General features: G+C 43.6%; 1 protein-coding gene across 1 annotated transcript in view; it reads left to right on the top strand.

The window, feature by feature from the left end:
* IQGAP2 (IQ motif containing GTPase activating protein 2) overlaps nt 1–22,145 on the top strand; it is a 300,593-nt gene that overhangs the window by 173,131 nt on the left and 105,317 nt on the right. The window contains exons 6-10 of the mRNA XM_055136270.1: nt 14,337–14,404; nt 14,584–14,697; nt 15,840–16,018; nt 17,459–17,546; nt 20,987–21,150. Coding sequence (XP_054992245.1) covers nt 14,337–14,404; nt 14,584–14,697; nt 15,840–16,018; nt 17,459–17,546; nt 20,987–21,150 — 613 coding nt within the window. The remainder of the gene's footprint in view (nt 1–14,336; nt 14,405–14,583; nt 14,698–15,839; nt 16,019–17,458; nt 17,547–20,986; nt 21,151–22,145) is intronic.

The following is a 22,145-nucleotide window of genomic DNA, read 5'->3' on the forward strand; positions in this document are numbered from 1 at the left end:
AGTTACTTTTGATTTGCTGGTACAAAGTTTATATAAGGATCATGTAGAAACAATATTTCAACTTTAAAAGTATTTTTCTTATTTTTAAAATCTAATTGTGATTGATAACCAGAAAAAAGTCCTACAAGTATCGTAAGAAAATTCAAATTGGCACTTCAAGGCATGTAATAGGTGCTGACATAATCTTGAGAGACTGTCTGTCTAGTTTACCAACGTAGTTGGCAAATATAGCCAAAAGAGCAAATGTACAACTTTAAAAAAAAATTATTAGTGAGTCACCATGAGGTACAGTTACAAACTTATAAACTTTTATGTTTGCATTTCAGTCATATAGTGATTGGTTACATCCCTCCACCAGTGCCTATTCTCCTCCACCAATGTTTCTAGTATCCCTCCCACCCACTCCCACCCCCAAATGTACAATTTTAATGATGATTACAATTTTGAGTTTGGTATCCCCAAGTTTATGGGTTTGGTTCGTTACCATCAGAGATGTGTAAAATTCAACAGAAGGATGATTTCTTTGGCTCATTTGTGGGTTTTTTGTTGTTGTTGTTGTTGTGTTTTTGGGTTGTTGTTTTTTTTTTTTCTTTTTGGGTCACACCCAGCATTGCACAGGGGTTACTTCTAGCTCATGCACTCAGGAATTACTCCTGGCGATGCTCGGGGAACCATATGGGATGCTGGGAATCAAACCCAGGTCGGCTGTGTGCAAGGCAAACGCCCTACCCGCTGTCCTATTGCTGTAGCCCCTGGCTCATTTGTTAAATAGAACTTGAACCCTAAACAATTAAAATGAAGAAGAAGACAAAAGACTTTCTTTAAATTAGTCAAATTGGTTTATTTTAAAGTTGTTGCTTGATCATTATGAAAATGTGAAAATTTGGCTGTTTCACAGAATACTTTCTTATTGACTTGGAATAAGTCAATAAAATTCATTTTTGGTTTTATTTCTTGGGGCCATACCTGTGGTGCTCAGGGCTTAAACTTACTCCTGGTTCTGTATGCAGGAGCACTCCTGGTAGTGCTCAGGCGACCATGCATAACACTAGGGATTGAACCCAGGTCAGCCACATTCAAGGCAAGTGCCTTATCCACTGTACTGTTTCTCTGGCCCCAGAAATGTGAGGTAATACAAAGAAAGATGATTCTAAAGATCCAGTTTGTGGTTCTTATCCTGCCACCACACAGGTAATGGCTGGAAGATTTCACGTCTAATTAAATTTTAAATTTCTTTTTGGAACATCTGCCTTGTGTTTATATCGCTAGAAGTCATTTTCCTGGCAGAGTTTTGTGCCTAGAGGTTTATGTTAACTTCTTCCTGGCTCTCTTCATCTCCAAAGGAAAAGGTTTCAGTAATAATTCATTGTAATGCTGGCCCACTGGAGAAGAATTTTGATTATGTCATATAATTTGACTTTTCTCCTCCATTAGTACTTTGGAGAATTTTTTTGGAACTTGACAGTTGCTAGAAATATGGACCAAATGTAGGTGCCTTCTACATGTTTCTCATTCTAAATATTTGGAACCTCTGGACGAAAATCACCTCTGTGGCCGCATCTTTGTATGTGGCTAGTGGTAATAGACTGGGAAGTGGGGAGTGGGAAGTTGTAAAGCTTTCCATGCAAAAGTGCTTATCTGGAGAGATAGTTTCAACTGGGTTGCCCAAAATTCTTTTATCAAATATCCATCAGGGCTTAGGATGATCACGTAACACTATGGTTAGTGCCATTCTCGTGACCAGCCACGTCAGCCACTTTTCCTTAATGTCATTATTACATCCATGCTTTATAGTGCCAATCTCCAAATCCCGTGGCATACTCATGGGCTGTCTTGTACAAGCTTAAGTTGATTTCCTGAAGTTGACACCTGGGGCACTAATGTTAAGCAGCTTATAAAGAAATGGTGAACTAAGTTCCTTTCTGGTGAAGTCACTCTTCTTAAGTAATTTAGATGACATCCTCCACTGCTTACCAATGGAGGGTTGCTGAGGCTTTAGCAAGGGTTTCCCCAGCTGACTGTAGAGAGCAAGAAAATGCTCTTTCTTTCTATGGCTGATCGGATGGATCTTTTGGTGCTGTAGTGTCAAGGATAGTGTAATCTTGAACACTGGGATCACCTGAACAGACTGAAAAAAAATTCCTGCACCTGCACCCCTCACAGATGGTTCTGAGTCATCGCCTTGGCTGTGGTATGGTCCTGGTATTGGGAAGATTAGAGACACATAAGGAACTGAAGGCCCCTGCAGGTGGTTCAAGGAAATAGGAAGACTTGAGAAGCTCCGGTTAAGGACTGCTTTCTACCTCATTCAGTTGTTTATCATGGCTGTTCCCAGGCCTCTGACTTCTCTTGGAGCGTTTTTCCCTGGGGCCCATCCTTGAGCAGAGTCTGATCTTTAGAAAAGCAGGATTTACCATGTTAACTGCATTCCTGGGAGACTTGCTTCACTTTTCTCTTTTAAAGTCTGCCGTTGAAAGTCCAGAATGATAGTACAGTGGGTTGGGCACTTGCCTTGCACACAGCTGACCTGGGTCCATCCCCAGCACCTGTGGTTGGTCCCCTGAACCCACCAGGTGTGATTCCTGAGCACAGAGCCAGGAGTAAACTCCTCCCTTGGGAATGGGAGGCTGCCTTGGGAATGGATCAGAGAATGGATAAATTTGGGCTTTTTTTTTTTTTCTGTCAGAGCTTTTCCTTCCTCTGTTTTCTAGTCACTGCTCCGTTCTGCTGGGTATGCTGTTTGAAAGCTGGGTAGCATAGCCCTTGAATGAGCACCAGGACTTTGCCCTCACTAACGAGTTGGAAGTGGTGTTGGGAACAAGCACAGCCCTGCTTGGGCCAGTGTCTCCTGGCTGCTAGACAGGATGTCTGCTGGTGGGGAGAAGTCCCCTTTACTGGCCAGGGCTCAGGCAGGTCAGAAGTCAGTAGCGGAGTTCTCCTGGCCATGCTCACGAGACCTGGTGGTAGTGGCGAGCAGACGCAAGGTCTCACACCTGAAGTTTGGTGACTCCCCAGTTCAGGCCAGAGATTCTGAGATTGACCCACGCTCCTAAGAAAGATCCTACAAGTAGCTGGGCACTTACCCCAACATGACTTAAAGTTTGCTCGTTTCAGTATGGGCGAGACCACCTCTTTCAGATGCCCTGGGTGACCTTTGCTTCCTTTGCCTGCCCCCTGGGAACTCCCTGCTTGTCCCTCGTTGCCCTCAACTCCTCATCTCAGGCCCACGCTCCAGGGACTGCCAGCCCTGTGGCCTCAGACTCTTCCCCAGCTTTTCCAAGTGCAGCAGCTCAGCTCAGTGCCAGAGGGCCTCATTCTCTTTTGAAAAAAATGCTTATTGTCTTTCACTCATTTGAAATTAAGAAGATGTTCATGGAGGGGGAAATGGGCACATTGAGAAAGAATGGATTGCCTACCCGTTATTGCCACGCCAAGCCAAAAACCACTCTTGGTGACTGTGAGGTGTTTGGGGACTTCATGTCCTCAAGGTTTGTTTTGCTTTTGTGGCTTCATTTGAAATGTGTGGCTGCCCACCCGTGCAAATGAGCAGGAACCAGTTCAAGAAGCTGGAGCCCTTCTGATGAGTCACGACTCACGCATGGAGAGAAACAACTTTTTGCACGGTTATCACTCAGTCTATTAAATGACTTTAAATGTTTAAACTTTGGTTATAAAATTGAATCTCTTGAAATAACTAAATGCAGAATAACTGGCTTCTGAATATTAGATACCTTAAAGCCAGGATAAGATGCCCAGATGTTATAAACTCATCACCGTTAAATCTAGTCTGAGAGATCTACATCACAAATTTTACTTATTTAGTTCTTATTGTTTTTACACACGAATACTTTATGGCAGTGATGGTGGCAGTATTGGGGAGGTCAGACTTGCTGTGGTTCCAAGAGTCACACATTTATTATGGGTTTGGGTGGGGATCAAACTCAGAGCCTCACACATGCAAGGCATCCCCCATCACTTACCACATCCCTGACCCCCATTTTTTCCCATCATTTAAAACATTAATTTTGACCCATCTGAAGGCTGTAATTTTTTTTGTGGTGTCCCTGGGGCTATATAACTTGATGCTAATATGATCCTTATGAGCACCAGAAACAAAAGAAGAAATATCACTTCAACCTGCCAAGGTTAGAGATTTGGTTTCTTACCCATCACTAGTGAGTCACAACGTGGTGAAGGGTCAGATACATCAGCGTGAACCTCCGTTATTAATGAGAACTCTAAAGTATTTTTTTTTTTGTATATCACTTGCAGGTAGGTTTTTATTTACAATCTGATCTCCGCCCCCACCCAAGCCCCTATAACCCAGAAATGATTTACATCCTTTCTCACTTGGCCTGTGTTACATAATCCTTTGTCTTGTCAGAGTGATGTATTAGCCTGATCATGTAATGTTATTAAAATCTTATGTATGTCTTTCTGAATATTTTCTCAATATTAGTTGGGCTTTCTAGAGTTTTCTGCCCCACGAGATGAGGGATAGTACTCTTTGGACTGTTTGGCTGATTTATCATATCAGATAATGTCTCTGGGTCCCTTTTCCATGCAGCACTCGGAGTGACCTTCAGTGGGAGACACTCTTTCCATTTCGCCAATTCTTATCCCAACCTTCCTTTCTTGGGAAGCTAGATTTTCACACTGGCTTCCTTGGATATTCTGATCTTCATTCTTTCTTATATATTCTAAGGCTTGTCTTATTTATCTCTCTCTGCATTCAAATGTTCTTTTTGTAGATTCAGCACCTTTCTGTGCTATTATTTTAAACTTCTGGCCTTTGACAGACTTAGCCAAGGTTATTACTCATTTCTGGTGGACCACAGTGATTCTGTTTGGACAAGGGCAACTCTTTCTGGCCAGCTCCTTTGTCTTTGTAGCAAGCTTTATCCCTGACATTCTCTGATAGTAGCCTTGCCCTCTGGTTATAATGAGATGATTCGATCCTATCATGAAAAATCAGCTTTCCTCCAAGGATTCCTCTTAAAGTCATGTGTTCCTAGTGATTTTTTCCAGTTCAATAGATTAGGGGTCCTGGCATCTACTTTTCAACTGAGAATTTATTTGACCTCCGACATGATACTACCATAACAGTCACAAACTGATGCTGTGTCTTTGGGTAAAGATTATGGTGCTGTTCTTGATAATGTTGCTGTGCCCAGAATTGCTCTCTGCCAATGTAATAACAATGCTGAATTGCACATGCCTAGGACATGGATGTGTGGAACTGATCAAGGTGGGCCGTCTCTGATTGCCAGCTATTGTGCATACCCTGACTGCTTTGTGAATCAGGGGTGATCTCCCCGATCTGCCACATGGTCAGCTGGCTGATGGGCTTCTTAGGTTGCCTATGAACCAATTCCTCTGGCGTTAATGCCTAACTTCCTTGCCTCATTATTCTATTCCCTGAGGACTGTTTTCCTATTAAATGTATTGAAGCCTTATACCAGGCTGATTGAATTTCTAACAGAGTACATGTTTGTTTGCCTGATAAATAAGCTCTTTGAATTCCTGAACTCACAACACAAGCTGTCCTTTTCTCTGTTCTCGGAGGTGATACCTAGAGATGACAGTGTTTGGGGTTCAGGTGAAGAAGGGCCGTTGCACTTTCTGTATCGTTCAAATCACTTCAAAATTCTCTCCACACCCAAACCTTTCCCTTCCTCTTCTTCAAATTTGGTGAATTTGCATTTCACTCAAACTCAATCCTAAAGTCTTTGAGGCTCTGAACTACATCTTGTTGTTTTAAGTGATAGGGGGTTGCAGAACCCCCTCTTTCTTGGGCATTTTCCTGTTCTTGTCTGTCCAGACCAAATTGTTGGTCCAGGTGACACACACACTTGCTGACACTCAGTACAGAGGGCGCCAAGAACAAGATGGACCCTGGGGCAGTGGTGGAGGGAAGTGGACACTCTGGTAGAGGTGCCTTTTTGGGACATTGTATGCCTGAGACACAGTCAGGAATAGTGCTGTCAGCCATGGCGCCTCGAATAAAATAAAGAAACAGAAGGTGAAAGGAAAGTGGGTTTATGGCAGCAATCGGCCAACCAAGAAGGCTGGGTGGTTCTTTAACCCGAGGAGTACAGAAACCCCACTTTTGCCTTTGATTTGATTCATGTACTCTCTCTCTCCCCCTCTTTCTTTCTTTCTTTCTTTCTTTCTCTCTCTCTCTCTCTCTCTCTTTCTTTCTTTCTTTCTTTCTTTCTTTCTTTCTTTCTTTCTTTCTTTCTTTCTTTCCTCCCTCCCTCCCTCCCTCCCTCCCTCCCTTCTTTCTTTCTTTCTTTCTTTCTTTCTTTCTTTCTTTCTTTCTTTCTTTCTTTCTTTCTTTCTTTCTTTCTTTCTTTCTTTCTTTCTTTCTTTCTTTCTTTCTTCCTCCCTCCCTCCCTCCCTCCCTCCCTCCCTCCCTCCCTCCCTCCCTCCCTCCCTCCCTCCCTCCCTCCTTTCTTTCTTCTTTCTTTCTTTCTTTCTTGTCTTTCTTTCTTTCTTTCTTTCTTTCTTTCTCTTTCTTTCTTTCTTTCTTTCTTTCTTTCTAACTTCACACCCAGTAATCCTCAGGGGTTACTCCTGCCTCTGCACACAGGAAATTACTCCCTAGCAGTGCTCAGGGGACCATATGGGATGCCAGGGACTAAACCCTATTTTGCCGCATGTAAGTCAAGCAAACATCCTTCCCACTATCCTATAGATCTAGACCCCAGGAGTCATATACTTTCATTAGATGCAGACTCCTCCCCCTCTGCCTGTACAGGAGCTGCTGTTGCCCAGAGGTGGGTAATCACATATTCATGTGGTCTGCTCTTGTGAGTATTGGTTCACTGTCTATGCTCACATCAGCCCCAGTACCCCCAGCCCCTAAACATGGTTGTTCACAGAAGGGTTAGGAGCATGTGCAGTTAGCTGGGAACACTTTCCTTAAAATCTGGAAATTTTAAGGAGCAGACTGTTTGAGTCTAATTATTATATTGTAAGGTTTTTTTTTTTGGGGGGGTGGTTTCACTCATAAACAGTTGGGGTCTTCTTGAAACTGGTTATGCGTAAGGCTTTTGGTGCCTAAATTCTTTTGGGCTCTCAGTAAGGTCCCTGCTTCTAACTGCTTGCTTAATTCTTAGGTACCCTAAATTCTTTGGCATGCTCACAAATCTCAGTGCTCCTTTTTCATAAACTTTAAGTACCCCAGGTTTGTTTGGGTATCATGTCTTTGAGTAGGGTGGGCGGGGGTTCTTTCTAAAGACTCCTGCTGAATTTTGATTCCTGCTTATAGTCACTCTATCCAGCACAGACAGACATCATCTAGTCCCAAGGACCGTTCTAGAGTTTGTACTTTTAACTTTTCATTTGGTTTGATTGCACTAATTTTCTGAGGATCTGATTTGTCTACAGATTCAGGTTTTTGGTTTTTTTTTAATGAGGAGTCAGCATTTGGAGCCACACCCAGCAGTGCTCAGCACTTATTCCTGGCTCTGTTCTCAGGGATCACTCCTCGCAGGCCTTGGGGGACTGTATATAGTGGCAGGGGTCAGAACAGGGGTCAGAAAGAGCCCTGCTGCACTTTCTCTCCACTCTTCTCCTTTGTCTTTTTATCTGGAAATTAGGTATAGAACACGGGGTTTTGACATCTTGGCAGTGATGTATGTGATGAGAGTGGAAATTGGTTTAGTTCAATAGATAAAACCATTTTAAACTTGGGAGTCCTTGAGAAGAAATTCTTCAATTTGAAAGCAGTGAAACTATGATGGTGGATTATTAATAGGTGTTTGTATGAGAGAATACACTTCTCCGACAGGGCATAATGGTATTGATAAAAGAAAATGACATATCTGACACTTTAAGTACTCTATAGCTAAAATCTCATTTAATCTTTATAACTGATCTATGGGGGGTACTAGTTTTATTTTTATTTTTTAGTGGTACCTGGGATCAAGTACCCAGGGCTGTGGCCAGCAAGATAGTACATGGCCCTTGCCCTTGTATGCAGCCGGCTCCTCTTTGGTCTGTGAATTCTACCAGGAGTGAACCCTAGCACAGAGGCTCTTAGTAGCTCCTGATAACACTGGGTATTCCCCCTAAGCCAGTAATAATAATAACCCAGCATCTCACACATGCAAGGCAAGTGCTCTACCACTGAGCTCCCTTCGCCACCCCCAAAGCCAGCCTCAGTCGATACTCTTTGGGTCTCATTGTATAACTCAGGTCATTGAAACACTAAGAGGCTGCCTAAGGCCACTGTACTCCTAGTGTGGGATTCGACACCTGAGCCTGGGACCCCCGAATCTGCTCTGTGTCTATCCAGCCAACTTTGGCCTCCCAGCGGGTGGGTACTTCTCTGCTGCTGTGAAAATAAGGGGAACCATGATCTCACCTTTACATTTCAACACAGACTTCCAATCTGTTTCATTTAGAATATTTAATATAAGAATAAAGGAATTCCTCAACTGGACAAACCTGAAGGAGTTGTTTTCAGCCAGATTCTTCACATCACCAATGGGAGGAAGGAATTAATGGTGCAAGGGGTGGGTGGGGGGTGCAGGGGGGGGTGCAGGGGGTTCCCAAACATCTAGATTCTGGCAGTCCTGGAGCCAGGATCCTCCTGGGTCTCGTTCTTGTCCTGTTAGGTGTTGATAAATATTCATCTTATATGTCACAGCATTAAATGCACACATAATATGATCTAGAAAAGCTGATATAAATTCAGCCACGACCTTTCAAGTTGACATTTTAGAACTAAAACACCTTTTCATGTATGTATTGAAAGGAGTAAGATCAGGGGCCAAAGAGATAGTAGTGGGTAAGGTGCTTGCTTTGCACACAGCTCACCTGGGTTTGATCCCTGGCATCCTGTATTGTCCCTTGAGCATCTGTCACTGTCACTGTCATCCCATTGCTCATGGGTTTGCTCAAGCGGGCACCAGTGACGTCTCCATTGTGAGACTTGTTGTTACTGTTTTTGGCATATCAAATATGCCACAGGGAGCTTGCCAGGCTTTGAGCATCACCAGGAGTAATTCCTAAGTGTAGAGCCAGAAGAAATCCCTGAACATCGCCAAGTGTTCTACCACCCCCCCCAAAAGAAACAGTAGAAAGGATCAGAAGAAACCTTTATTATTATTATTATTATTATTATTTTACTTTATTGCTTCCTGTTCTTGAACTGAGGGTACTTGTACAAAAATGGGTACAAGGACCAATGAGTTGTGCACCAGACCGTAGCCCCTCTGATGCTGTGCTGGCCTCCCTCACTGCACAGGTATGCTGGAAGTTCCCACAAGAGGTAGCTGTTACACACCAAGTGCTTTCTGATGCTTGAGAAGCTATGGGGACTCCAGTTTCGCAGCTTTCTTTGGGACCTCTCAGCCTATTGTGTTGACTGTAAAGCATTGAAGTTACTTAGTTTAGTGCAGTGAAGGGAGAGCTGTAAGAATGGTGGTTTTTATTTTTTATTTTTTTAATTGGATGAACATTGTAAGACTAAGACTCTGGGACTCCCCGGCCTTACATACTGGGAGAAAAGGCAGCTCAGATAGAGAAGGGACCACCAAGTAAAGGGTGCTTGGAGGGCCCGTTCGGGATGGGAGATGTGAGCTGAAAGTAGAATATAAACTGGCCACTCAATACCTATATTGCAGACTACAACACCCAAAAGGAGAGAGAGAGCAAAAGGGAATGCCCTGCCACAGAGGCGGAGTGGGGAGGGGAGGACTGAGTGGGGGTGGTGGGAGGGATACTGGGGTCATTGGTGGTGGAGAATGGGCAATGGTGGAGGGATCGGTACTCGATCATTGTGTGACTGAAACATAAGCACGAAAGTTTGTAAGTCTGTAACTGTACCTCACAGTAATTCATGAAAAAAAATTTTTAATTAAAAATTAAAAAAAGAGGGGCTGGAGCAATAGCACAGCGGGTAGAATGTTTGCCTTGCACGCGGCCGACCCGGGTTCGATTCCCAGCATCTCAAATGGTCCCCTGAGCACCGCCAGGGGTGATTCCTGAGTGCAGAGCCAGGAGTAACCTCTGTGCATTGCCGGGTATGACCCAAAAAGCAAAAAAAAAAAAAAAAATTAAAAAAGAATACTAAACTAATTAAAAAAAAAAAAGACTCCAGGCTTCCTGTCTGCTTCATTGACCTCAGTTGAATTTAGGTGCCGGGGGAAGCATGGTAAACTGCAGCTGATTTTCTTTAGCATTAAGCATTGGGCACCGTTTCTTGTAAGCATTTGTCCCTTTGAAAGATCTGCTGGGAAGCTCTTCTTCCACAGAAATGCATAATGAAAATTGATCTTTTTAACGCTCATAAACGTTCACATGATGGACCAATATTGAAAACTGAAGATGAATAGAAACCAACTTTCAATTTTTGTTTTGGTAAAAGCAGGTTTTTGCAAATCAGATTTCTTTATGATCTTACTAGCATCAGAAAATCTGATTTAAAAATCAGACTTGAAAGTGAAGCTCTGTCCACCTAAAACTTCACAGCACCATCTAGTGGTCACGTAAGCCAAAATGTTTGCTTATGGTGAAACTTCATATTAGTCTTGCCATGGACAATGGGAGAAGTAAAAGTGTAATTGGAAAAACATGCACCCAGTCGCTTTCCGACCACGGGGAAAATGAATACTTTCGTTTGCTACAAGTGCTGTAGTTAATATTACCAATAAACACTTGTTTTGTGGCTGCCCAATTTCCTTTATTTTTAAGAATGTGTGATAAAGGGAGCAGAGAGATAGTACGGTGGGTAAGATGCTGGCCTTACCTCCAGCTGGCTCTGGTTCGATTCCTGACACCACATAACTTCCCCTGAGTCCCACCAGGAGTGATCTCTGAGCAGACATTCCGGAGTAAACTTTGGTTACAGCCGGATGCGCCCCTCCTCTCTGTCCTACACCCCACCTCCCACCCCAGCTCCAAAAAAAGTAATTTGTTCTTGGCCTTTTAGTTAGTTATGTGTTTTGAAAAAAATTTTATTGAAACACCGTGAGATAGTTACAAGCTTTCATGTTTGGATTAAAATCACAATTTTTGAGGGAAAATATGAGAACCAAGCAGCAATCTTTGAAATTCAAAAACTTGTTAATAGAAGCTGGAGAGATAGTACAGCAACTAGAGTGCTTACCTTGCACACATCCGACTGGGCTTTATCCCTGGCATTCCATATGGTCCCCCAAGCACCAGCAGGAGGAATTCCTGAATGCAGTCGAGGAGTGATTTCTGAGTACTACTGGATGTGGTCCAAAAACAACAGCAAAAAAACCAAAAAAACAAAAAAACATGTTAATAGGTGTGGTCTGAAAGAAATACAAGTGGTCATTATATGTTGGGGAGAAATGTTTGCTCTCATAATTAGTGAAAAGAAATGCAGACTTAAACACTTCCTGCCTTCACACTGGTAGTTTTAGTGGGTATTATAGTAAGAACGAGGAGAAGGAAATACTATTTTTTTTTTCTGGGTGGGGCTGTGCCCTTCATGGGGTGGCTCTTCAGATGCGCTAAACATTCAGATTCTCATGCTGACCCTGAACCACAATGGGTTTTCGTTGCTGAGAGGATAGAAATATCCAGAAAGCCCAGCCTCGCCACTGAACGGCACTGAGTATTAGGACTGCCTTCAGGGGCATCATGAAACCCCACTTGACTGGCCACACACCCAACTGGAAGCTATTTGCTTTGGGAGCCCAGACTGGCAATGTGGGGGCAAAGGAGTGAAACTGTTGGTGAGTGCAGGAGTATGAATGAGGGTAGCGCCAGCCCCCAGGAACCAACCACACAGCTTGACTTGGCAAGGCAGGTGCCACGATGAGAGTCTTTGAACTCGGCGCCTGGTAGGTAGGTTCCTTCAGCATTGGTGCATCAGTCATGATTTTCCTCTCGTAGTGCTGCCTAGTCACATGGTTGTCAGAATGTCTTTATTCACTCCCTGGGGGAGCAGAGCTGTTATGGTGTAATTCCCTTATAGGCGGGAAATGGGTTTTTCACTCCTTTACTCACAGAATAGGTGTGATTTTTCTTTTTAATGCACCACTTGACAATATAGGTTGAAAGCATTGATTATTTTAGACTTTTTCAACCTGGTAAATTGTGTTTTTAGGGCCTTATTGCAACAACCAATGTATATGCCCGAAGATGTGACTCTATGTAAGAATGGCCGCTGCAGGATTACATGCCATCCTGAATAGAGACAGTGCTCAGTATTGGTTAAGTAAATTAGAGTATTAGGTAAATTTATAGAGTATTAGGTGAATATTAGGTGAATTTATAGAATAGTTACTTCCAAAAACTACAATAAGTGCCATATAAAATTAATTTTACTATAACTCTGAGCATTGATTTGGTGAGGAAGGGTGGACCACACTTGGCAGTGCCCAGGACTTGCTCCTGACTCTGCTCAGAAATTCCTGCTGATAGTGCTCAGGCAAGCTACCCGTGGTGTATTCAATATGCCAAAAACAGTAACGATAGGTCTCATTTCCCTGATCCTGAAAGAGCCTCCAGTCATTGAGAAAGATGAGTAAGGAGAGACTGCTAAAACCTCAGGGCTGAGTGTAATAGAGATGTTACTAGTGCCCATTTGAATAACTCGATGAACAACGGGATGACAGTGATACAGTGATACAGTGATACAGTGCTCAGGGGATCACCAGAGTTGGCTGCATATAAGGCAGATGCCTTGATCCCCTTACTATCTCTCTGGCTTCTGAGTATTGAATTTTTTAATGCAATTTTAAAACTATGAATCGTACATCTTTTATTTGATCATTTATTAGTTCTCTAAAATATTGTTTATAGAACTATCATAGAAAGTTCATCTCAATGAAGCTGCTTATGTTGGTTAGTCAGGCCTTCAAAGAGTTGGTTTTGATCTTGACTCCTTCAGTGAAATTTTGCATACTTCATAACTTATCAAATATGTCACATATTAACATTAACATCTAATATGATAATATAAAAGATTTCATGTCATTAAAATCTTTCTTTTGTGGCTAAAGATGTGGCTCAGTGGTAAAGCACAGTCCTTCCTGTGTGGAACCAGTACCCACCGTTACCTCAAAAGAATCATACTCAGGGGCTGGAGCGATAGCACAGCGGGTAGGGCATTTGCCTTGCACTCGGCCGACCCGGGTTTGATTCCCAGGATCCCATATGGTCCCCCAAGCACCACCAGGAGTAATTCCTGAGTGCAAAGCCAGGAGTAACCCCTGGGCATTGCTGGGTGTGACCCGAAAAGCAAAAAAAAAAAATCATACTTTTAATTTTCCCATGTTATATCATTTCTAACATGTTAGTAAAGTCTCATAGATTATAAACTTATTAAAACTTATAATAAGTGATTACAGAATTTTTGAAAGTTGGTCTGTATATTTCATCTTGGGACCTGGGGAAGTTAAGGGAAAAAAATGGAACAGCAGGAAAGCCACTACTTCTGTCTTCTTTAGGAAAATTTAGATGCACCTTAACTATCCAGTTGTTCCCAGATTGGTGGCAGTCATCATTAACTCCCAAGAGATTTATTTTTTGCAAGACAGTACATGTTTTATGATTACCATTTCATACCTCTCCAAAATGTATGTTATCAAACCACACATACTACTTAAGTACTAGAACCTAAGGGTTTTTTTTTTAAACAAAACAAAAGTGTATTTACTTTCCCTTTGCCACTTATTTATATGACAACATTGCGGTTTTCTCATAATAGTCACCCCTCAACTACTCTGTTTATTAGTTTAGAAAATCTCAACAACCCCTTCAAGAGGTGCTTTGGTCCTTTGAGAGATGCTGAAAAGCAAAGTAAGCTGTGAGTTGTGCTTCCAAAAAACTGAGACTCCTATAAGAAATATCCAAAGAAATGCTGACTACATCTTTCCCCGCTCCTTTTTTGACTTATATCTCCTATTTTCACGTCTCCGACTCATCACCAATGAGTGATGGTCTACAGCCCCGGGGGAAGTGCTGGTCTGCTGCTGGAGACAGTCTTAAACTGCGCCAGCCTGCATCCCACCAGGGACAAGGATCCCGAGACTCAGTTTCCTCAGATGTTAAATGAATCAATTTAAAGAGAAACCTCTTGAGTCTTTTTCATTCAGGGCTGAAGAAAGAAGACAGGGGTTCCGGTACTTGCCTTACACACTACCCACCCAGACTTGATCCCCCATCCAACAGCTGGTCCCCGTATTTTTGCTCACTTTTGGTCCCTGAGTACAGGGCCAGGAATAACTCCTGAGCATAGCCAGTTATGTTGTGCACAAACAATAGAAAGAATAACCATTTGGATTTATGTAGCTTGTAATGTAGATACTTATGATACAGATTCTGATAACACATGTTCTCTCTTTCAGTTTATATCTGTTCAAACTAGGAATTGCTCCCCAGATTCAAGATTTGTTGGGGAAAGTCGACTTCACAGGTACTGTTTATTACTTTTATGCTTTTAAATAGTGTAGATACCGAGAAAATGGAGCAATACTTTCTTTTTTTCTTGGTTCATTTTTTTCTTCACTATTAATAATCAGAGGACAGAATTTACTTCTAGTTCTTGCCTCTGTCTTTGTGCTTTGCTTTGACTTTTCTTTTGTTCTCTTTCAGAGGAGGAAATAAGTAATATGAGAAAGGAACTTGAGAAATATGGAATACAGATGCCATCGTTTAGCAAAATTGGTGGCATTCTGGCAAATGAGCTGTCTGTGGATGAAGCTGCATGTAAGTATACTTAAAACCCAACCTATCTTTTGACACGAGCAACTTTTTTTACAATGTGTTTACATGAAATAGAATGCTTAGAACATATGTCAAGGGCCCTGAAAAGTATGTATTACAGGTGGTTAGTTTGAGTTTCTCAGAACATAGTAGATTATTGTAATTATTTCTGACTTGGGGGGAATCTACTAAATGTGAATTCAGAGGTTCTTAAGATAGTGGCTGGGGAGATGGTTTCAAGGGATATAGGCCAAGCCTCAAGGTTTAATTCCTGACACCACAGAGTCCCCCAAGCACCACTGGAGTGCTTCCTTCACACCCAAGAAAACAAAAAACAAACAAACAAGAACAAAACAAAAAACTCCAGAGGTCCCATAAATACTTTCTTTTAAAGTATCCATATTACTTATTGGCGCCATTCAGTGAAGTTGGATGACGTCATAGGAGCTGCATAAATGCTGCTTAGACAGAAAAAGGTCCTAAATGCCCTGCAGGAGATGAATGGACCAAGAAGCTGGGGTCTGTATAACACAGTGGGCTGTAAGAAAGGACAAACGCCTGCAATTTTCTCTGACATGGATGGAAATAGAAGGCACCGTGCTGAGTGAAGTCAGTCAGAAGGAGGACGGATACAGAAGGACCCCTCTCAGGTGTGGGCTGTAAAGTAAAAATATATACAGTAAGGGAACAAAAAGAGGCCAAAGGCAGCAGAACTGGAAGGCAGTCATAGGATTGAGCTTAGGTGAGGTTAGAAGCGGAGGGGCCTTTGGGCCCATGGTGGAGGGAAGTCGTATGCTCTGTTGGTCGATGTGGTATTGGAGTGATGCATGCATGAAACCGTCATTAATATTATAGCTCACAGAACCATCATTAATATTGTAAATCACAAGTTAAGATTGAAAATCAAAAACTGCTGAAATGAGACCATCTAGGTGGGTGGTAACAGAGGATGCTCGATGGCTGGAGCCTAGGGTTTGGGTGTGGGAAGGCTCTGATCAACCTTTGGCTCTACAGGGACCACCCCACTACAAGCACCACCAGAAGTGACACCTAAGCATCAAGCCAGGATTAAACCCTGAGCATTTTTTGATGTGGCCCAAACCACCCTAGTAAATTAATTAAAATACTTTTCTTTCTCTTTTTAGTGCATGCTGCGGTTATAGCTATTAATGAAGCTATTGAGAAAGGAATTGCAGAACAGACTCTTGTAACGCTGAGAAACCCAAATGCAGTTTTGTCTTGCGTGGATGATAACTTAGCCCAAGAATATCAGAAAGAACTGTGGGAAGCCAAAAAGCAGAAAGAGGATAACTCACGACTGAAGGTATATCCATTCTGAGTAATAAATACAGTCGTCAGTGAGATTGTGAGCAGCTCACTGAGAAAAGCCTGGGTGTGAAAGGCGAGGGTTCGACACAAGTTGACCGTGACTCCAGTCATAGAGACTGGTGAATGGGGTGGAAGTAAACTGTCCAGGTAGAAGGAAACCTTTGAGATGAATATTGCAGGTTGCTGGCTCTTAGGTCATGTCAGAAACTCACCACTTTCCAGGAGGGTGTTGAAGTCGCAGCAAAAGGTCTCCCCTTCTTGGGCAGGAGAGACCTTGTGATGACGGAGTTATCGCAGGTTTATTGGTGGAGGCGCGCGATCCGGCATGCTGGGGTTTGAGAGGGGATGCTTTGATCCACTTTCTTATTTTCCCCGTAGTTTCCCCTTCATATTGGAAGGGCAGCTTTACAGCTCTTGGAGAACTGGTCCCAGCTAGACAGCAGCTGGTGACGTAGGCTCTGCTCGGAGCTAGAGCATTTCCCTCTCTCCACCTGCCCTCTCCTTAAGCTCTAGAAGTCACTGCTTTGTCTTCTCTCAACTGGTGGCTCCCGCCAGCACTCGGTGCCTCTGCCCCCTCCAGGGCTGTCTGCTCTCCACTGGGCCTCTTTGCTGTTCTCTGTGGCTGCTGCTGCTGCTGCTGCTTCTGGTACCTCTTTTCCCTTTCACGCTAAACACAGGGATTCTGTAGGTCCTGACTTGGAATTCCTCCTTCCTTCCTTGGAGCTTCTGCACTTTGGGCAATACCAGCTGACCGCGCCACACCCAGCCCCCCTCTTGTCCCTCTCAGAGCTGAGGTTATGAAATCAACCCAATATTGTGCCACCGGAAACATGTCCTGATTACCTGCTGTGGGAGGGTCTGGTCCCTCCAAAGGCCTCCAGGTCCCCTGGACACACACTGGTGTAGCCCCAAGAGCAGGCTTTCCCACTTCTGTGGCCAAAACCCTACAAAATCCTGCTGTCCACACCCTCTCACCTTCTTCTGCTTTACATTAGTCTCATCTTCAAGGCCCTCCTCTATTGCTGTCAGTCTTTCCCACTGAGTATACATTTTGCCTGTGGAATTGATCCCATTCTGCTTTTTATGTGGGTTCTTTATTTCATTTTCTTGGAGGAAATGTGATTTTCAGTACCGAAAAGTTTTGATTCTTCAAATAAAAAAATAAATAAAAACCAAACCACAGTGGTAATATCAGGTGTGCGAAGCTACTGTGGTCCCCATAAGACAGGTAAAGTCCTCACTGGTTCTGCTGGTTCCTTGATCCTTGCCAATGGATTGTCCCCATTGCCCTGCTCAGTGCCGACACTCTGACATGCTGTCCTGAATTCTGATGAATGCTAGTGAATTCAGTTTTATCACTGCGTTTTTGCTCTCAAATATTGAGATCTAAAAGCATGGCACCATCAAAGGAATCAATGAAGACTTTGCTTTGCAGAGTAACTGTATTTCAGAAGAGGAAAGAGATGCCTATGAAGAACTGCTGACCCAGACAGAAATCCAAGACAACATCAATATAGTCAATAGTAAGTACTGGATTGTGTGAAGTAAGTGAGTTGTTTTGTGGCACAAATGTTCCTTGTCAGAGTCTTACCAAAGCCCTGAACTTGTATCCTTGCCAGGCTGTCTGGTATAAGGAAAACATCCTCCAGGTGTCATGTTAACTAGGGGGCATTGCCTGACGGTTTCTTAGCCTGACGATTTCTTAGGGAGCTCTGTAAAAATGGCCTTCCTCCAGCCCATGCATCTGCAGCTGTGGCCCTTCTGAACTTGTTTCTTTCCTGCGCCCCTCACCCCCCGGTTCTACCAGTTGTCCCCAAGTCTCCTTCACCCCTGTCCTACTATGGCTCCAAATGTGGCCTCTAATTTATATGGGTTTCAGCTCGAGCCCTCTTGCAATCCCCTGGGTGCCCAGTTGTGGATTGCTGAGACTTCTAATGCCATCTTTTTCTTAAGTGAGCCCTTTTACACTTTGGGGTGTGTGATCCAGTTCTTCTTGTTTTGGTTTTGTGCCAACACCTGGTAGTGCTCAGGGTCTACTCCCTGTTCTGTGCTTGGGCTCACTCCTGGCAGTACTCAGAGGATCGTATGGTGTTGGGCATCCAACCCGACCTCCAGCATGCAAAGCTGTTGAGTTATCTCTCTAGCCCTGTTATTTTCTTCTTGTAAAGTCTTTTTTGCTGTTGTTTTGTTTTGTTTGTGGGTCACACTAGGTGATTCTCAGGGGTTAATCATGACTGCACTCTGGAGTTATTCCTGGTGATGTTTAGGGGACCATATAGGGTGCTGGGGATCGAACCCGGGTCAACTGCATGCAAGGCAAGCTTCCTACTCTCTGTACTATCTCTCCGACCCAATGTTCCTACAAAATCTTAGGGATGTTAGTGACAATACTTGAAACCCAGTTCCCAAATCCTCTCTGTACTCTACATGAGAGTCGAAGATTACATTACATTTGACAGAAATGAATTACAGGAAGAAATTATTATTGCCAGCAGACATGTGAGGTCCATAAACTTAGTGAGGAAATGGCTCTCTAGTCTTTTGCTATCCTTTATTTTTGAAATGTTTATAACCATGAAAATAGTTCTTTTTCACATCGAGTGCTTTATATGTTTTAGTGCTTTACTCAATGATATAATTTCCTGGCCACAAATGTAATGCCAAAGTGACTATATTCTGCCCCCTCCCCCATTTTAAAATAAAAGGCAGGCTTAGGATGACTTGCATTGTCATATAAGCAGGTGAAATTATGAAACATTACAGTTTTTGATAGCTGTAGATCTGTAGCCCTCCATCATGCTGGTTTCTCTGACCCCTTCTGAAAATTTATAGTTTGGAAAAACTAAAAGCAATCTTGAAAACCTCTCTAAAGCAGATTTCGGTGATATGCTATTGAGACAGCTGCACACTTTAAATGATCTAAGTAGGGTCAAAGAGAGCGCTCAACAGGCTTAACATCAGCTTTTCTTGCAAAAGGCCTGTTTGATCCCAGCACCCCTTGGTCTCTTATACTGTAGGGTGTTACCTGAAAATCAAGGGTGAATTAAATATCTAAGGGTAGTTACTTAACCAGCTTCTCCTCAACCACATAGGTTACTTTATTAAAATGTTTGGGTATATAAATTTTTAGCAGCCTCTGCCATGGTAGAAGTGACAGCTTTGATGGTAAAGTTACTGGATCCATTGTCAGCCCTCAGCTCTTTTGAAACTGCAGTCAGTGAGTGTAGAATGGGGTTTGGCTGTGGCTTCCATTCATTACGTTCTGTGTTTTGTTGAGATCAGCCTGAGAAATAGTTTTAAATGCAGCATGTAAAAGAGTGGGATACATTAACTCTTTTTCTTAAAAAAGAAATGGTTCATTCAGAGTGTTTGAGGGATATGATTTTCTAGTAATAGTTTACCATACAGTTGTGCAAATTCGTGTAATAAAGTCCCCAGAGCCCTGGAGGATGCTGTGTGAAGTAACCAGAAACATGGTGGAAAGGCCTCAACCAACCATTGTCCTTCCTTTCTGGGATCCTTGTGTTTGCCGCATTAATTCTAAGAATAGATAAAAACAGCACTTGAGTTCTTTGGATCCTTTTGAGTAAAGTGTAAGTTTTTTCTTCGGTTGTGACCTGAAAATTCACAGCCATTCTATTTCTTGCTATTGAATGTTGACTCCTTGTAGAAAGGGGTTGAGGGGAGACCCTTGGAAATGTAATTAGAGAAGTTGGATTTTCAGATGTTCCCGGGAACCTCGATAATCCTAGCTGTGGGTTAGGGAGCACCCTTGAAATGCATAAGTACTTGTTTTGAGGGTGAAATCCTGCTGCTTCTGTCTGGTGGCAGAGTTCATCACTCATTCTTGTATTTGCTCAGCCATTCAGGTCTTCCTCCAAAAACCACGCTGAATGCACACTTCCAGAGTCCTGCAGTCTGTGTAATATTCAGGTCTTTGTAATGTAAATGTTGCAAGTGGCAGAGGTCAGAGCATGGGAGCCTGTGGTAAAACAAAGGCATTCTGTGCTCAGGGGATTTGGTCTTTTGTTTTGTTGGGTCTGTCCCCCCCCCCCCCCCCATTGAATACAATTTTTTTCATTGCATGGATTTTGTGTTGTAATAGACTTGAAATGATAAAAATTTTTCTCAAGTGTAAGAATTTTCAGAACCTAAGCTGAGAGAGCCGGGTCTAAGGACTAAACAACAGCCTCTCCGCCTAGTGCAGTGATGTGTCCGAACACCCCTGTGGGCTTCCCGGGGTCCTCATTCAGAAGGATCATTGGGCAGCCAGACCAGCCTTGCTTCTGCTCATCCTGACACAGCTTTCTCCCACAAGGACCTTTATAGAGCTGTGTCTGTGGGATCTGTTTGTTTGTTTGTTTGCTTGCTTGCTTGCTTTTTGTTTGGGGGCCAGGCTTGAAAGTGCTCAGGGATTACTCTACACTCAGGAATCACTTCTGATGGTGCTCAGGGGACACTGTGGGATGCCAGGGATCGAGCCCAGGTCAGCAGCATGCAAGGCAAGGCAAGTGCCCCACCTGCTGTACTGCCGCTTGTGACGTGCGTGCATGCGTGCATGCGCGCGCGCGCGCGCGCGCGCGCGCACACACACACACACACACACACACACACACACACACAGTGGGATTTTTTCGGCAATGATCTAAATTCTGGGCGGATGCCCAAAGTGGGAAAGGCTCAGAGATGATGAGAAGGATCTATGGAAGAAGGTGTCAGGAGGTGAAAGGAAGGGTCAGCCAGGGGCGGCAGGCTAGGCAGGAAGGTTCTCTCAGTTCAGTGGTGAGTTTCTCTGAGAACTAATTTCCATCAGAGCTCAGTTTTCTGGGTACACAACTGCCGTGGGCTTCCAGGGCTGCGCCTGCCCTCCAACTGGGGTGGGAAGTGATCATTGGGCAGCCAGGCCACCCCAGGAAGATGGGTGGGCGAAGCTATGGTACTGATGGGATGTGAAACCCCACAGGGCTGGCTGCCGTGGACCACATCAACATGGTCATCCGGGAAGGTGAGCCCAAAAACACGCTGCTGGCACTGAAGCAACCCGAGGCCCAGCTGCCCGCCGTGTACTCCTTTGCTGCGGAGATGTATCAGAGCGAGCTCTTCAACCTGCAGAAGCAGAACAGCCTGGTAAGTCAGAAGTACTCCCAGTGCTGGGCGCTGAGTCCCAGCCATGAGGGCAGCATTCGGGAGCGGTGAAGGGGCTCAGGCAGAGTCTCGGACCTGGCTCTGGCCTTGATGGCCAACCTATGCCAGTTTTGTGGTGCCTCCAGCTCCTGCCTTTCACCTACACTATCAGCCTAAGCTCCCAGTGAGGAAAGCAGGCGAGTCTCCACAAATGCATGTTAAACGCAGGGCGTTCCTATTCTGTGGTTTTGAAAGCACTTTGGATCATTTGGGGTTTTGTTGTGGGGTCACACCAGGTAGTCGTGGGGGGCCAGGACCATACCCAGTAGTGCTTGTGATGCTGAAGATTGAGCCCCGGACCTTCCGTATGCAAACTATGCCTCAACCACCTGAGCCACACACTCAGTGATGGTTTTTAAAATTACACTGAATTTATAAAATGTGTGATCTTGCTGATGGGGCAGAATCAGCTCGGAATCTGCCCTTGCAGAGAGCTGTACCTAAATACATGAGTGTCCTGGCTTTGATTTTTGTATCTAGTGCTCCTTTTACATGTTGGTTCCAGCATGTACCACCACTGGCTCACGTGTGAATGTGGCCTCTTAACATAAATCACAGTGCTGGTGTTGATGTGCTAATAATATGCTAATAATACGCAATAAAAGTACTCACATAAGGTTACAGTAATTAAGAGCATGTGTACTGGTACAGGACTAAATCAAACAGTGGAACAGAATGAAAAGTACTGGAAACAGAGCCAAGAACTTAATACACGAATGAACTAATGTTTCAGGAAGATGGGGACAGGAGTGAAATCCTTACAAGTGTTTAACTATTATGTCTGGGAGAGGGGAAGGAGCACTACGTCATCATACATACCACAGCAAATTCCCAGGATAAAATGTTCAACATGAACAAATAAAGTATAAATATTTTGAGAAAACATCAAAGGACATTGGATGTTGAAAACTGTACCAGGGATATTGCCCAAGTGGTAG

Source organism: Sorex araneus, chromosome 1 (assembly GCF_027595985.1).
Source record: "Sorex araneus isolate mSorAra2 chromosome 1, mSorAra2.pri, whole genome shotgun sequence".
NCBI lineage: Eukaryota > Metazoa > Chordata > Mammalia > Eulipotyphla > Soricidae > Sorex > Sorex araneus.